The 13,397-nt window shown below is 38.5% G+C and overlaps 1 protein-coding gene and 1 pseudogene across 2 annotated transcripts in view; one reads left to right on the top strand and one right to left on the bottom strand.

Moving 5' to 3' along the window:
* MTHFD2L (methylenetetrahydrofolate dehydrogenase (NADP+ dependent) 2 like) overlaps positions 1-13,397 on the top strand; it is a 146,471-nt gene that overhangs the window by 109,912 nt on the left and 23,162 nt on the right. For both annotated transcript variants that reach the window (XM_019467561.2, XM_019467554.2), the window contains one exon: positions 7,322-7,447. In XM_019467561.2, coding sequence (XP_019323106.2) covers positions 7,322-7,447 — 126 coding nt within the window. The remainder of the gene's footprint in view (positions 1-7,321; positions 7,448-13,397) is intronic.
* On the bottom strand, positions 4,763-6,996 carry LOC128776700 (40S ribosomal protein S3a-like; annotated as a pseudogene).

Genomic DNA, 13,397 nt, shown 5'->3' with positions numbered 1-13,397 from the left:
TGGTGTGGGTTTAGACTGAGGCAAATCCAGGAGAGTCTGGGACTGGCCAGTTGAAAGTACGACTTATATGCCTCATGCCTCAGCCCCCCAAGTCTAATGGCTGGCCCATCTCCTGCTGCAAACCTGACCAATAGGCCATTCTCCCCAGAGAGAAAGGTTTCAGGAGATTTCACAGATGAAACAAGACTGAGGAAAGTTCCCATAAAATTGTGCTTAGTGACCTGAGGCAACGTTTTTCCATAGGATTTTCCAAAGTTCAAAAGACATATTTTGAATTTTTCAGTCCTCAGGGTCAGTTTGAAGAATGGATTTGTCCAGGTTACTCACACGTCTCCTGTGAACCTCTCCCATATAGACATACAACAAAAAATTACAGAGATATAGACAAATTGTGTTGCAAGTAATAAGACCAATTTCCACTAAGGATAAAAGATTTTTAACTGATTGGGTAATCAAAGGATTCCTAAAAAGGGTTCCTTATTCATTAAAAAAATGAAATAAATTCAGCATTTGGGGAGCTTTAATAAAATAAACCAAATTTCAGACTCATTACTAGACTTACCTTATCATTCTAGTTAGAGAGACTAACAGTTTCCTATCGTAGCAAGAGACTCAAGGGGCCACAGAGGCACCTGTGGTTTCTGAGTTGAGGTCTTGAATGTTAAGAGTGGTAACAGAGGAAATCTTCATGGATCTGCAATGTTGTTGAATACTGGCTCTCCCTGAACACCCAAACAGCCCATTGATAAGACAAATCTGAGCTTATGATTACAGAAGCATGGGAAAACACTGTCTTGGCAGTCTTTTAGGAGCCGTGTTTACCAGAGCTCTCTACCATCAGCCAACCTGTGAAGGTTGATTCTGAGCATCTCTTTCTAACTCTGTGTTCAGTGATGTCACTTGCTATCTTGAAGTCAGTCGTGGTAGGGATATTTATGCCATAGAGGAGTATTTATGCCACAGAAATCATCAAATTCCTCAAATCAGCGATTCCCGCCCCCACCCCCACCCCAAGAGCCTATTTATCTGAGTAGTGTCTTGTGGCATAGAAGCAAAGCTGAGATGCTTAGAGGTTGAAAATTTGTTTTAAAGCAAGTTTTTTAATGCAGAGACTTGCTCAGGATTGGGTAAGGAGCATAACAGGGATTGGTGGGTACAACAGGGACAGGGTTTTGAAGCAAGGGGTTTCAAGAGTCTTGGAGAACAAACAGCCATTTGAGACTACCCATGGAAAAGTCAAACAACTTGATGATAATTTAAATGAGTTTTTTAGTAACTTCCAGAGACAGTGAAATTATCTGTAGCTTCTACCTTTCTGAGCAAGGGTTTTCTAGAATAATAAAGTCATGTTGATGAAAACAGTGGAATAGTAAAGTCATATTAATGTATACAGTAAGCTATGTGGGTGTGGGTGGTTTCGGTTCTCACATATAATGCTTGAGCCTTCAAATTATATAAGATTTAAAGATAGGTTTCCATGGAATTATCTTGGCAAAATGTAAGAAATAAGTAAATAAATAAATCTCATAGGAAATAGTTACTTGAATCACTGTTCATTTGCAAATTTAACAAAATGTAAAAAAAAAAAAAAAAAAGAACGATCTGACTCCACATACTAATAGCATTAAAAACCTATTGATATTTAAATATTTACTAAATATTTAAATGGATTTTAATTCTATTTCACTGTTATCAAACAGTAAGAATGTAAATATATTGCATTTGTATACTTGGAGAACTAAATATATCATGTCTAAGAAATTTCTTTTCAGTGCCTTTAAAAATGTAATTAATGAACAACTTTATACTTCCAATCATTTTCCTCTACAAGACAACAATGTAGATGGATGACTTAGAGTATTTAAGATATCTAAAACAGATTTTGAATGTCCATTTGTTATAATTCCAGCATTAAGTAAAATCTGTATTATTTCTATGATAGGGTCAGAAGAGTGCAAGGATCAGGGGTGCTTGGGTGGCTCAGTCGGTTAAGTGGCCAACTTTGACTCAGGTCATGATTTTGCAGTTCATGAGTTCATTCGAGCCTGGCATGGGGCTCTGGGCTGAAGCACAGAGTCTGGAGCATGCTTCGAGTTCTTTGTCTCCCTCCCTGCCCCTCCACCGCACTCTCTCTCTCTCTCTCTCTCTCTCTCTCTCTCTCTCTCTCTCTCAAAAATAAATAAACATTACAAATTTTTTTTTAGAAGTCTGCAAGGATCAGAAATGAATTAGTTGAGAGAAGAAAGAAAAGAACATTTAATTTGATAACACAAAAAGACAATGTTTAAATCATAGAAATGGAAGACATTAATTAATTAATTAATTAATTAATTCTTCCTTTACCCTATAGTAAATATTTCTAGTGAGGAATAAGGGCAGTATACAGTTTCTTTTTGTGTAGTGTTTTCTTATTCTTAAAATATTCTCTATAGTGAGCTGAAAGCTATTTCCTTTGTTCCCTCATTCTTTCATTTTTCTTTCTGCAAACATGTAGACTAAATCTACTCTTTAACATATTGACAACACGACCACGATTATTGGGTTATGCTTTCGTTTTCAGTTGTTTTTGTTTTTGTTTTTCCTGAGATAGGCAACCTGAATTTATTCAACCATTCCATTTCAGAGGTATTCAGTGTGTGGACCAGTGTTAGTCCATGACTCTTTCTTACCTCTGGGAGCCTTAGGTCCACAATAAGATAAGGCGCTGCACCAGAACATAAATCAACATACTTCACTGAAAAAACATTGCTATGAATAAATAAAGCTACCTGAATCAAACAATGTGTTTAGTGATATAGTTGTTTTACATTGTGCAGAAGCTTTTTTACCCTGTTGCAGACTGGTAGTAAGCAATTAAACCAACTAGTTCGATAGCACTTGCTCCATATGGCATGAGTTCTAGATACATTCTAATTATCCTTCTCTAGACCAGCCCCTGGATGTAACCAATGACTCCAGAGAGTCTGCTAAAAATATAGAGGAAAACATTATATCCTTATATCTGGACACTGTTTGTCTTAGAGTAGCCTAATAGTTTTTAATGAGCTTTTAGTCAAGTAAAGCACCTGGTCAGAATTATACATTTATCCCCTTTTAAATTTTTCTTGCAACTTGTATAGTCCATCATTCCAAAGTGGGCTACCTATTAGCTATTCTATCCAATTTTGTTCATTTACAAATATAGGGCTATGCAGCTATTGCTGTGTTAAGAAAAACAAAAACAAACCTAACTCAATCACCTTAAAGAATCACTTTTTTTTTTTTATTTCCCATGAATTTGGGTTCAGCTGGTCAGTGACAGTGACCGTGGCTTGTTTCTTCTGATCTTGACTGGGCTTGCTCAAGCATCTGCCTTCAGCTGGTGGTTAGCTAGAGTCTGACTCGTGTAGGATGGCCTCAGCTGAAATGACTCAGCTTCCCTCCACAGGATTTATATCCTCCAGTAGGCTAGCTTGAGCTTGTCCTCAAGGCTGTCACAAGGTTCCAGGAGATATAGGTAGCACACAAGACCTCTTTAAGGATTAGCCCTGCCGCTGGCATAGATGAGAGCAGAGAAAGGCAGAAAATAGACCTGGAGGAAAACAAAGATAAAATAACCATAACAGTGCCAGTGTGTTCTTCCAAGTTCTTTATTAAAAATTTGGAAAATGGTACTGACAAATACTTTTCATGGAAGACCTCTGCAGACCTTCCTACAGATGCATTGACCAATAGTTTTGGAATACGTTATTTAACTATCCAGGATTGTACCAATTGGAGCTTTCATCCAACCCACAGTTTTCCATCGTGTAAATAAGGGTTCAGTGAAACACTTTGTCAAATTTGATGCTGCAACTAAGAAACGATCTGTAGTTTTCTGGACATAAGTGGTCATCACCACATTTAATTATGATAGCAAAATATTAGAGTTCAGGACTGCATAACTTATTGTGATAATCCATGTGATAAATTATTTCATGTAGGTTTTAAATTTCAAATAATTGATAAAATGGAAAAATGTTCATAATTTAACTTTAATGGCAAAATGGTAGGATTTATAGTCACAATATAAGCAAAGTTATACGTATCATATTTTATATGATATTATATTATATATATACATTATATATATATATATATATTATATATAAGTATTTTGAAATCCTAGAAAGAAATACAATAAAAATATACTTATTATCTTTGAATGGCATGATTATAGTGATTTTTATTTTTATCTTAAACTTTTAGATTTTTTCTAGATTTTCTACAGTGGACATATGTGATGTCATCATCAGAAAAAAATAAACACATATTTAAGGTTTTTCTATTTTTTAATTTTCCTAACAATTAAAATCAAGCTCGCATTTACGTCTATTTTGAAAATTGTGCATTTGTTATTGCCAGTCTGATATTCTCAGAGCAAATGTAATGAACTATTACAACCGAGAGAGAAATCTGGATCTTTCTCAAAAGCTGGATTTTAGTAACTATTTCATCAACATTTTCATCTTAAAAATATTTTCTGCAGCTATCTATAATCAACTTACGGCTTTTCAAAAAAAAGAAAAGATTTTATTAACCATCTATAAAACTTGCATCTGGATCACTACAGCTTAAAATAGATCACTACCCTTTCAGAGCTCTTTAGTAACTAAGAGCCAATGGATAAACTCCAAACAACAACTCAGGGAAGTTCACATCGGAACATCGGATTCACCAAGCTTAGATTATTTAAAAAGAATGATCGATAATTAAACATCACACATAAGACTTTTTGTCACCATTAAATGTCTGAATTTTGAACAGATTCTTGGACTGTTTAAGACTCATATCCATCAGCTCGTTCAATATAGCACTGGTCTCGTCCTCACTAGCTTTGCCAGAACCACTACCTTCCCCATGAAGCTCCATGAGCTTTCCCAATTCAAACTTGAGCTTCTTCAGCACTTTGACTTTTCTGACAAAGATATCATGGAGTGGATAAATAGACTGATAAGGCTTTTCTGATGCTATGTCTTTTCTGATGCTATCTGCAATCAATTTATTGGCCATTTCTTTCAAGTCATTTGTCTGCACCTCTCGGGTCATGATCTCCGTCATCTTTTTCTGAATTGGGTGGACCTGTTGGTGCTGAGCATAAGAGGTCTTCTGAATCTGATTGTCTCAGTTTTTAGTAAAACCAACACAAAGTAGATGAAGCAAATAACCATCAGTAATCTTGACATCAACATGCGTTTCAATCATGGTGTGCCTTTTTTTTTTTTTTTTTTTTTTTTTTTTTTTTTTTTACCATGGAATACATTTTGTCACGGGTAAGATCTATGCTATGGAAATTAGTCAGGCAGTTTGGGCCCTAAAATCCTCAGTAATTAGATTGAATTTTCTAAATCCAGTTTCATCATTCTGCAGACCAGCAAGGCTCACTTCAAGGCTCACTTCAAAAACATGACCATTGAGGCCATCAGATCCTATTTTGGTTCTTTGAGTTCTTATAACTAGTGTTTTTCCAATATTTTTTATATTGAACACAGCTGGCGCTTTCACATCATACCCATCTTTCTTATAAAATGGATCAATCATTTTCTTCTTGGCTCCCTTTGTGCTGCCTTTCTTAAGGTGCTTGTTCTTCAGATTGCCATGGCACTGCTCAGGGAGCCAAAAGGCTAGGTTTTCTTTTTCTATTGGATTCCAAGAAAAAAATGGGATTTTATTACTATCTTTAGAACAATACTCAATATCTATGCTAGAACTGATAAAAAGAAGTTCTATGGGCTAGGGTAGGAAAGCATGAGAAAAAAAACATATTTCAAACATTGATGCCTCACTGGTTATATTATTATGTGACTAAGGAATGTATCAGGTAGCTACATCTATTTTAGCACTGACTGTTTCTTTATAGCCATTAAAATCTTAATTGTACTAAAAATCATATGCCATCTGGAATGCATAAGTGGATAATTTAGGTAGAAGAAAGCCTCTGACAACACAACATTGAGTCCTTTTCATGCAAAGGATGTAGAATGTGAAAAGGGGTAAATCACCTGCTAGACACGGTGTCCACCAGAAGCATTGTGATAGACTAAAGATGGCCACAAAACCTTTGATTTTCCTCCCACTGAGAAATGGAGTTTCTGTCTGTCCTCTTAAATCTAACTAGATTCTGTCACTGCTTGACTGATAGAATATGACAGAAATGATATTGTGCCAGCTCCCAGGTTCTAGGCTTAAGTGACCGGCAACTTCTGCTTCCTGTCTCTTGGAGCACTTACTCTTGGAAGCCAGACGCTAGGCTGTGGGAAGCCCAAGCCACAGGAGAGTCCATGCCTGTATGCCCCAGTTGACAGCCCCAACTGAGCTCCGCCAACTATGAGCAACAACGATAGCCATGTGAGTGAGCCATCTTGGACAACCAGCCTAGTCACATTTTGAGGTGACTCCAGCCTCAGCCACTGTCTGAGTCCAACTATGTGAAAGACTCCAGTGAAGATCCATCCAGCTGAGCTCAGTCATCCCATAGAACCACGAAATGTAATAATAAAATATTTTAAGTCGCTAAGCTTAGGAATGGTTTTTAATTATTAACAAAAATAACTGGAACATTAACCATTGTTAGCTGGTACTGTTGTACTTGAAATAAAGTTTGAAAATAATTATAGAAAATGCATGGTGATGTAAGATCTCTGTAGAGCGATCTTTCCCACTGCAATGGAGAAATAGTAGAGTTTAGTATATCTTATACCTTTCCAAGTCATATACAGACATAATGAATCAAAGAAGCAAAGACAAAATAAGAAGAAAGCTCAAAATAACACTTCATGTTTGGAGTTGATAAGATACCACTATGTGTGTGGCACTTTAAAGTTTACCACCACCCTGAGCATTTAAATTATTTTCACTTCATTTTTTTCTTTTTATCCAACCCACCCCCACCCCACCTCACCCTTCTTTGTCTCTACCTCCAATTTCCAAGTAGTTTTCTTTCCACCCAACCTCAACAGGAGCCTGTTTCATAGCCATGATGTCCCTATGCTATTTATAGTATGTGAAATATACAAGGATGCGACTCCAGTGGATATCCATCTGGAGAAATCTGATAGCAATCTCTGAGGTGAAAGGGTAAATCCAGGTAGGATTTTAAGCACAGAAGCCCCCATGTGCTGCCTTTATTCTTTTGCTTCATTGGAAATGATCAAGTGCCGTTGGTCTCTTCCTAGAAACAGTGTATGTTGTATATTTTTTTAAAGCCATGACAACAAAACATTAGCTGTATAAACCTTTGGTATGCTCAAGGACAAAGTTTAAATATTTTCCAGAGTGTTTTACAACTGTGTTTTGCTTTCAGGTATTCCTAAGTTGATCACATCTGATATGGTTAAAGAAGGTGCTGCTGTAATTGATGTGGGTATCAACTATGTCCATGACCCAGTGACAGGAAAGACAAAACTGGTTGGAGATGTGGACTTTGAAGGTAATAAACTATCTCTTTTGATAAGTGAAGAAAATGAAAGATTCTCCTTTGCATGTTTTTATGGTAGAAAGAGAAACTTTGTATTTGATGCAAGCATTATTAAGTTGATAATCATTACACCTCTTTCCTCTGGGCAAAAGTTTAGTCACTTCCATATTTCCTTCCTTCCTTCCTTCCTTCCTTCCTTCCTTCCTTCCTTCCTTCCTTCCTGCCTTCCTTCCTGCCTTCCTTCCTGCCTTCCTTCCTGCCTTCCTTCCTGCCTTCCTGCCTTCCTGCCTTCCTGCCTTCCTTCCTACCTTCCTACCTTCCTTCCTTCCTACCTTCCTACCTTTCTCCCTCCTTCCCTCCCTTTTTCCCTCCCTCCTTCCCTCCCTCCTTCTTATCCTCCCTGCCTGTCTTTCTTCCCTTCTTCCTTCTTTCCTTCTCTCACTTCTTGGGAGGAAAATACAATTACACCATTAATATTTAGTTTTATATTAGGGGCACTTGGGTGGCTCATTCGGTTAAGCATCAGACTTCTGCTCAGGTCACCATCTCCCGGTTCAGTTCGCAAGTTTGAGCCCCGTGTTGGCTTCTGTGCTGATAGCTTGGAACCTGGAGCCCACTTCAGATGCTGTGCTCCCTCTCTCTCTGTCCCTCACCCACTCATGCTCTGTCTCTCTCTCAAAAATAAATAAACATTAAAAAAAAATTAAGTTCCTTATAGTATAGGTTTTGCAGGTTTTTAGTGAAAGAATGCAGCTGGCCTTCTGTACCAGGCATTATTTTTACTTTTTTTGGAGTGTCTCTATACTTTGCTATCCATGCTATATATTCAGCCATTCACTCTTTTTTGTTTTTTGAGGCACATTTTATTTATTTTTTATTTTTTTATTATATGAAATTTATTGTCAAATTAGTTTCCATACAACACCCAGTGCTCACCCCAAAAGATGCCCTCTTCAATGCCCATCACCTACCCTCCCCTCCCTCCCACCCCCCATCAGCCCTCAGTTTGTTCTCAGTTTTTCAGAGTCTCTTATGCTTTGGCTCTCTCCCACTCTAACCTCTTTTTTTTTCTTTTTTTTCCTTCCCCTCCCCCATGGGTTTCTGTTAAGTTTCTCAGGATCCACATAAGAGTGAAAACATATGGCATCTGTCTTTCTCTGTATGGCTTATTTCACTTAGCATCACACTCTCCAGTTCCATCCACGTTGCTACAAAGGGCCATATTTCATTCTTTCTCATTGTCACGTAGTACTCCATTGTGTATATAAACCACAATTTCTTTATCCATTCATCAGTTGATGGACATTTAGGCTTTTTCCACAATTTCAGCCATTCACTCTTAAAGCCTTGGGGTGTGTTTGCTAATCCTAACTATATTTCAGATCTGGAGAGTTACCTGGATAATTCAAGTCAACATTCCTCACTTGTATTTTAAAGAGGATGAGGAAGAGGAACTAGGATAACATTTCTATGGCCATTGAAGGGGATAAGGCAGCAAATATGTAGTAATAAAAAACAGTTGTAACTCAATGCCTTATCTACTGAGCCCCTACACAGATAGTTTTAGATACCTGACCCCTAATCCAATTTTACTTACATATCTTTGTCAGATACTTGGATGCATTCAGATTTTCAGTATAATCTAGGAATCCTTAGTCGTCCAATAAGATATAAATTTAGTAAATGGAGGTATTTTCATATTAGAAATCTAATATATACATATATATTAGATTAATCATTTCGCCAAAAAAGCAGGGCCATGTCAAGAACTTTATCAGCCATAGGTGTGTCTTTATAGACAAACTAAAAGGAATAATAGATGACATGATTTTTTTAAAAAAATTTTAATGTTTATTTTTGAGAGAGACAGAGTGTGAGTGGGGGAGGCGCAGAGAGAGAGGGAGACACAGAATCCAAGCAGGTTCCAGGCTCTCAGCTGTCAGCACAAGCCCAACTCAGGGCTCCAACTCACGGACCATGTGATCATGACCTGAGCCGAAGTCAGACGCTTAACCGACTGAGCCACCCAGGCACCCCTGGATGATGTGATTTTTAAAATAATTCCAATTGTACATTTCCTCTTGGAATCTGGTCATCAGGCAATGATTTACCGAAGTCCTAGCATGGTATTGAATGAAACCTAACATGCAGGCAGCCAAGTGTTCTAGGGTATTGGTCCCATGTTTGTGAGATTGCAGGTTGTATCACGTAGGCAATCTGAACCTGGTGCTAAAAAAAAAAAAAAAAAAAAGAAAGGAAGGAAAACCTGGGGACACATGTGCGGCAATACATTCTGGGGACAGAATGGCGAATAAGAGCAAAGTACCGACAGCACACTGCTCTCGTAGGCGGTCGTTCGCAAGGTCCCTGCCAATGATGGAGCTTCCAGTCAGCAGGGGGATCTCTGCGGGTAACCACGGCTGTCTGTGTACAGGTGCGTGTTACATGTACGTGCTGAACTCCTCAGGAAGTGACCTCATTTCTTTATTTCACTTGTCATGTTCAATCAGTAATATCAGATATCAATAATTTATGTGAATTTCTCAACTTCAAAGGGTAAGGATACATTTTGTTTTAACACCTGACCTCATTTTTTCTTTATTTTTGCACTGTCATTCTGCTTCTTGGTGACATTACAGTTACCACGTGTTTATTGCAAAATCACCGTACGCTTCTGGTGCACCCAGATGGCACAGACAGAACGTGATAGCCAGCTCGAGGCAAGAAAAGCAGAGATGTTTGCAGTTTGCAACCTTGACTCTGCTCGTAGAGCAAACTTACCCAGCAGTGCAACACATCTTTTGAGACCCTTCTCTCGTATAATTGTTCATTGGTCTCAAAGCATTTCCACGCATTCTTATGTTTAGCTAAGAATGCTTTTTGCTTGTGGGGTATTATAAAAACACTAAAAATGAGCTTTTGGGGGTGTGCGCGTATGCTTAGTCACACACGAATATGCACTTCAGATCGCATACCATTCCATTTGGCACAATCTATTAAACTGAACTGCAGTTATGCATATCTAGGTATGTAATGAAATAAAAAAGGGAAATGACAAAGAGAAACAAAGACGTAAGATAAACAGGCAAGTGCATTGGGCTGGGAGACAGAGAGGTGTTTTAGACCTAGCATCGTAACCCAGGAACTTTGCAGCCTCCCTGGCCGTCAGTGGTGTTATCGGTTAAATGGTAGCAGTGACAGGAGTGGCTCCTTGCAGCCCTTGTGTGTGCTGCATCTTGGACATCCAGCTGAGTGCTACCAAACGGTTATGTAGAAACACAGAAACTTTGGGTAGGTCAGGCTTTTCTGCTTCTGTCATAAGGCCACGCCCATCTTATTGATATATTACCCTTGCTCACCCCCTGGATCACAGAACCAGGGCCCTAAGGAAGACCTGGACTTGGTAAAGAAGACCTTGCCAGTGAGGCCGTGACTCAGCCACCCGGAAGAACATGCAAGTGATAGGTTTTGACATGTTGCTCTTCAGGTTCTTCATCGGGACTTAACCTGAGGTGAGGGATGATCCCTCGGCTGCAAGGGAGGAACTCCAACTTGGGTTATGCCATAAAACTTGTAGGCAGCCGTGGCTGCAGGTTGCCAGAGGGAAAGTGTGGCTGCTTTGTGAGTATCGGTGAACATTTCCCTCTCACTGTATAGCCAAGATAAACAAATGGGTGTAGGTAAAGTCAAATGTTAAAGTAAATTGTCCTTGCAGACATTTTCAGCTCTCGAATAAAGGAAACAGGGTGGCCGTTGGTGGGAATGATTTTTAAAGAAAAATTTCATTCATGGACCCCATTTGAGAAATATTAGAAATATATAAATATTTGCAAATTCAGTGATTTGTGAAACCAGGAGTCGTATCTATTTTCTTTCTAAGAAAATATGGATGCCTACGTGTAATCTTTATTATGAGATGTTTTGGCCTCAGTTTTGAATCAGGCACCTCTCCTCTGAGTGCTATTTTGTATCAGATACAGCATGAAGCTTGCATCACCCTTTACTATAGTTCTTGATGGAAGGAGACATAAATCATCCTAAATATTTCTTTTTGTTGCTAATATCAGGTTTTGGTTTTGGTGTAAATACAGTTGTCTCCAGACTACATCTTCCTTCATCTTCTAGGGTTTCCTGTTCTCACTTTTTTCTCTGCTCTGTTCTCTGCTTCCTTCTTTCTTCATTCTCCTTCTCCTGAGCCCAGAATAGAGTCAAATGGCCCTTCCTGAGCTGGTGGCCTAGAGGGAAATAATTGTCCCTCCCTCCACCATTCCTCCAACAACTCCCTTCCACTTTGGTCACAAAATTGCCAATATTCTTAGAGAAGAGGCAGGCAAATCTAGTAGAAAATTATGCGGAGAGTAAGGAAGGTAGGAAAGGATTTCTTACATGGGGAAACCCTCTTCTCAGGCCATTTGGAATTATTCTTTATTTAGTGATAATAGTAGTTGGCGTTTGAGTGGTGGTTACCATTCTCAGCCTTTTATACCCCTAAATTATTCATTTAATTCTTATGATAGCCCTATAAGATAGCCGTATAAAGTATTGTTATTATCCCCCATTTTACAGAGGCACACAAAGCCTGGGCATCTTTGCCCAGAGATGACACATAATGGGACACTGTGTGTTCATAGCCAGGCATTTGGAATTTCTACCCTGCTTTGTCTTCACTATTCTGTATTTAACTATGTTAATACTTTCATTTTTCTTTTTTTTAAGTTTATTTTGTGTGTGCGTGTGTGTGTTTGTGAGAGAGAGAGAGACAGAGAGAGAGAGAGAGAGACAGAGACAGGAAAGGAGAGAGAACCCCAAGCAAGCTCTGTGCTGTCAGAGAGGCTCAATCCCACGAATCATGAGATCATGACCCAAGCTGAAACCAAGAGTCAGATGCTTAACTGACTGAGCCACCCAGGTGCCCCAATACTTCTTTTTAAGACATGAAGTTATTTCTTTTATGTTCCCCCTAGGATATATACAATAGCAAGTTTTAAAAGTGTCTAGACAAGAGTATCAGTGTATGTCAGCCCTCACTCTATGTGGTTCTGATATGCACAGATATCAGTTACCATAGTTTAGTTAAATAACACCAATCCTGCAACAGAGTGGTTTGAATTTCAGTTAGTTTGCTATATTACCTGTAACTGCATTAAGTGCACACTTTTCTGCCAGCTCTTCAATGTAGAAATCATTATGCAAATAACAAATATGCACAGTGATCTGCGGCCAATGACATCACTTCTTCTAAGTCTGTTGGTGATTGTTCATGGGACATCTTACTCAGTTCAGTGAAGTGTGTAGTTCTATTGACTCCTTTTTTCCCACTAATAAACCACATGACATTTTATAAAAGTAGATCACAAACAGAGGGAATTGCCAGCAAAGATATAAAAAGTGATAATGCTGAAAGATTCTGGATATGGAGCCAGAGGAACTTAGCAAAGGTGAAGTTCTCCATGTAAATGAGAAAAGTAGTTGCTGCTAAAAGGACAACAGTGTCCCAGAGGAAGTGACACTGGCATAAAACTTCACATAAAAAGAACTCTCAGAGCGGTGCCTGGATGGCTCCGTCGGTTAAGTGTCTGACCTTGGCTCTAGTCATGATCTCACAGTTTGTGGGTTCAAGCCCCACGTCTGGCTCTGTGCTGACAGTTCAGAGCCTGGAGCCTGCTTCAGATTCTTTCTCTCTCTGCCCTTCTCCTGCTCGTGCTCTGTCTCTCTCTCAAAAATAATTAAACATTTAAAATAAATAAATAAAATAAATAAAAGAACTCTCAGATATATTTAATGGCATTAACATGCAAATACAAAATGTTAGAAGCTGATCCAAATTTGGAAAGGAATCTGAAATTCACCAAGGCATAGGAAAGATGCTCACCGTATACTGCATGGTATGTGACCAGAAGAACACAAAAACTGTTCAAACTACTCTTGATAAGTTTTTACAAATAAATAAAAGGATTTAATA

The sequence above is a fragment of the Panthera pardus genome, unplaced genomic scaffold (genome assembly GCF_024362965.1).
Source record: "Panthera pardus isolate Hobbes unplaced genomic scaffold, ASM2436296v1 HiC_scaffold_13, whole genome shotgun sequence".
Lineage (NCBI taxonomy): Eukaryota > Metazoa > Chordata > Mammalia > Carnivora > Felidae > Panthera > Panthera pardus.
The sequence above is the reverse complement of the archived record's forward strand: the minus strand, read 5'-3'. Positions and strand labels throughout refer to the sequence as shown.